Source organism: Phalaenopsis equestris, unplaced genomic scaffold (assembly GCF_001263595.1).
Source record: "Phalaenopsis equestris unplaced genomic scaffold, ASM126359v1 Scaffold000820, whole genome shotgun sequence".
NCBI classification, from domain to species: Eukaryota; Viridiplantae; Streptophyta; class Magnoliopsida; order Asparagales; family Orchidaceae; genus Phalaenopsis; species Phalaenopsis equestris.
The window spans coordinates 350,977-354,415 of NW_018165260.1; the positions used below are offsets into that span (position 1 = coordinate 350,977).

General features: G+C 36.7%; 1 protein-coding gene across 2 annotated transcripts in view; it reads left to right on the top strand.

The window, feature by feature from the left end:
- Window positions 1-1,419, top strand: part of LOC110031453 (ATPase GET3) — a 20,350-nt gene extending 18,931 nt beyond the window's left edge. For both annotated transcript variants that reach the window (XM_020734654.1, XM_020734655.1), the window contains one exon: window positions 1,110-1,419. In XM_020734654.1, the coding sequence (XP_020590313.1) occupies window positions 1,110-1,247 (138 nt within the window). In that variant the 3' untranslated portion in view covers window positions 1,248-1,419. The remainder of the gene's footprint in view (window positions 1-1,109) is intronic.
- Window positions 1,420-3,439: the final 2,020 nt, after the last annotated feature.

Sequence of the window (3,439 nt, forward strand, 5' to 3'; positions counted from 1 at the left end):
ATATATATATATATATATATATATGAGCCTTAGCCTGACTCATTGGTTGCGACCTTTGGTGTAAGTCTCTCGGGTTGGGGCTTCGATCACTCCGTAGGATCGAATTGCACACCTTTTGGAAAGGGGGTCCGCCCCTCGGTCAAACTATGGGGTTGATCGGCGATCAACCTTTTAATATATATATATATATATATATTCTAATTCCTTAACAATAATTGTATCTAGCTTATTGGTGCAATATCTACATTTTCTTTGTACATGCTCAGCATGTCATTTTTTTACCATCTTATCTTCAATAAAAGTTGTAAATTTCTTTCATCCATTCTTCTTTTTATACGCCTGTCTTTACATTTTCGTTTTTATTTCTCCTAGCTTGTTTGGTGATAGATTATTCGGTGCACATCACTTGTATCCATGCAATTTAATTGGATTAATTGCAACTTTCTAAACTTTATCTATGTGCTTATGATTTTCTTCTTTTGCATAGCACTCATGGTATTGTCTTTACTCATGGTATTGTCGTATTGCATTGTAAGATTCTGTTGCTTCTTTGTTTTGGCTCCCAACATTAATGATGACCTTATACTCTAATTATATATTCTCATTCTTTTCTCAATTTGATTCAAAATGTATAAACCCATCGTATGTTAGCATCATTTTACCTTGTAAAAATACTGGTTGATAATTTGTAAAAGCACACAATAAAATTGCATATTACATATTTAAGTGTTAGTACATAAATATTTAGTTGGTAGAAATGTAAAAAAAAAAACATTGTTTAAGTGTTAGTACATAAATACATAGGAATTGAGCGGTATGTACTGAAATGCTCCAAAGAAAGGAAATATAACATTGTCTGTTAATAGCTGTGTTTTGCGCAAATTCTGCTTTGTTCTTTTGGAATCTTATAATGGATGCCATTCTGCAGAAATTAGTGAGTAGAACTGTGACATTTACAAGTTCTAATGAGGAAATTAATTATACTAAAATCAGCATATTTTCAAAGTTTTATTTGTTCAAATCATGCAAAAAAACAATATAGAATACAGTAATAATAAAAAAGATGTTTTCCGCCATGATTGAATCTCCATGTTTCTTGTTTGCTGCAGGATCAAAAGCGTGCTCTTGAGATGATTGAGAGTGATCCAGAGCTTAGGGACTTGAAATTTATCCAGGCGCCGCTAGTAGATGTAGAGATTAGAGGAGTTCCTGCACTGAGATTTTTGGGTGAGATTGTCTGGAAATGATCATGAAACAAAAATTCAGTAAAATGATTTGTTTCAACAGTAAATTTAGTCATTTATGCAAACCATTCTACACAAAAATCAAGTTTTTATCAGTTCTATGAGCAGATTAGAGAAGGTTACTGGATGTTATAATTTACAAATGACATTTTATTTATTTATTTTTCTTTTGGCACCCTCTTACATACAATATTCAGAAGTAATTCTGTTAAACGTTCAAAGTTTATAATATTTTGTTTATTAAGATGATTTCATTATTTTTATGGGGTTAGTTTCAAATGTGTTCTCTTCTTTGTGAGGCTTGTCTGTTTGGACCAAAGTTGGGAAATAGAAGGTAAATTTTGAAACATTTTTGGTGCACATTTTCATGCTTAGATAGGTGGCATGTATGTAAAAATTAAAGCATGTGTTAAACATGTAAACGCTTAAGAATTGGGTGGTATGGATGTACATGCCCCAAAATTTTTTTTTTTTTAATATTTAAGGATGCGAAGGTAGCCAACCTTACACAAAACAATATCAATAAAAATGCTTGCACCTTCTACAATAATAATGACATGTTGAGATCGGAGGAGAAAGCCTAAATCACAAAAATAACTTTTTTATTAATAAGAAAAGAGGGTTACAACACACAAAAAAATATAAAATAATACAAACTTACACCTCAAAAGTGTATCCGAAGGGTAGTAGAGGTTGGTTGAAAGGTGGGGTAGCAATCTTGGAAGGGACAACAACTGAAAGTAGCGGGACAGTAGTTGGGACGACAGGAAAGTAGATGACAGCGGCCCGTTGACTGTAGAAGGGCGTTTGACAGCAGCCTGCAGTGGTGCAGGGAGGAGAGTTGGAGATGATTTTGCGGGCCAGGAAGTAGTTGACGGTTGTTGGGTAGAGGGCAACTGGCGTCGGCCTGCTGTATGGTTGGGAGGTGGGCTGGTAGGGACAGGAAAGATGAGGACAGTTGTCTGCTAGATTCAAGAAGGGGCTAGACATTGACTTACGAGAGTGCAGGGGGGACGAACAGACAGACAGATAAATATCTCGGCAAGGTCGAGATACACTCGGAGCACCACACGACACATGATCACCACCTCAGATGAGGGGCAGCCGGAGCACTTTCTCGATGTCGGTTACACATTTCATGATTTAAAAATAATGTCACTCAGACCCTTGGAGACGATCATCACCTCAGACGAGGGATGGTCTGGAGGGCTTCCTTCAATCAGACACCACATTTGAGTGTCTGAATGATGTTGTAATTGAGCAATCTTGGCCTCATTAGATTCGTCTTGTCAATATGCACGATTTTATTATAGCCTTGCTAAATTCGGCATTTGTTTAACCTTCTTAATGTCCTGAAAACTTTTAAGAGTGTTTTAATAACTTGATTTGATCTTGATTTGACTTGTATTGGACTAATTTTGGTAACATTGAATTCTTCTTGTCAAGTCGGTAAGTTTGATTGCAAGTTTGCTAAAATCGGAGTTCTGGATGAGTTTTTTTTTAGGTTTGAATCTTTTTTGCTTAAAAATCATCTCGAGATTTGTGTAATGCCTCGAGATTCATGCCAAATGATTGAGATTTGCTGTAGATGTATGACGACACAAATTTTGAGACATGACACAAATGTCATGGCAACCTTTTGAGCAAGAAATGTTCATTCTTTGATTAAGAGTCTTCCAGAAGTCCAATTTCAACAAACTTACAGGCAAACTTACTAACAAGATAAGACAGAATTAATGATACCAAAATTATTCAAATCTAAGACAAATCAATCGTCAATCAAGCTATTAATTCATTTTTGGAGGCTTTTCGGGCATATTTGAAAGACCAAATTGATGTCGAATCTAGTGAACTTATGATGAAAACGAGCTTATCGATAAGACGAATCCAATGAGCCCAAGTTCGCTCAAATTTGACATCGTTAAGGTACTCAAATGTCCATCAAACGTCGTAAGGAATCTCTCTGGGTCGTCCGATCAGAGTGGTTCATATTCCGTCAAAGGAGTTCAAGTTTAACATCACCTTGTTGTCGACTGCCGTCGACCATCAATCGCCGATCACCGCAGACTACCAGTCGCCAATCACGCGAACTTCCAGTCGCCGATCGTCGCCATCTCGTCGACCGCTGCCGACAATCAATCATCGGCCCTCGCCAATCAGCATTGGGCGTCGCTCACTTCTTAGGATAAGTTCAT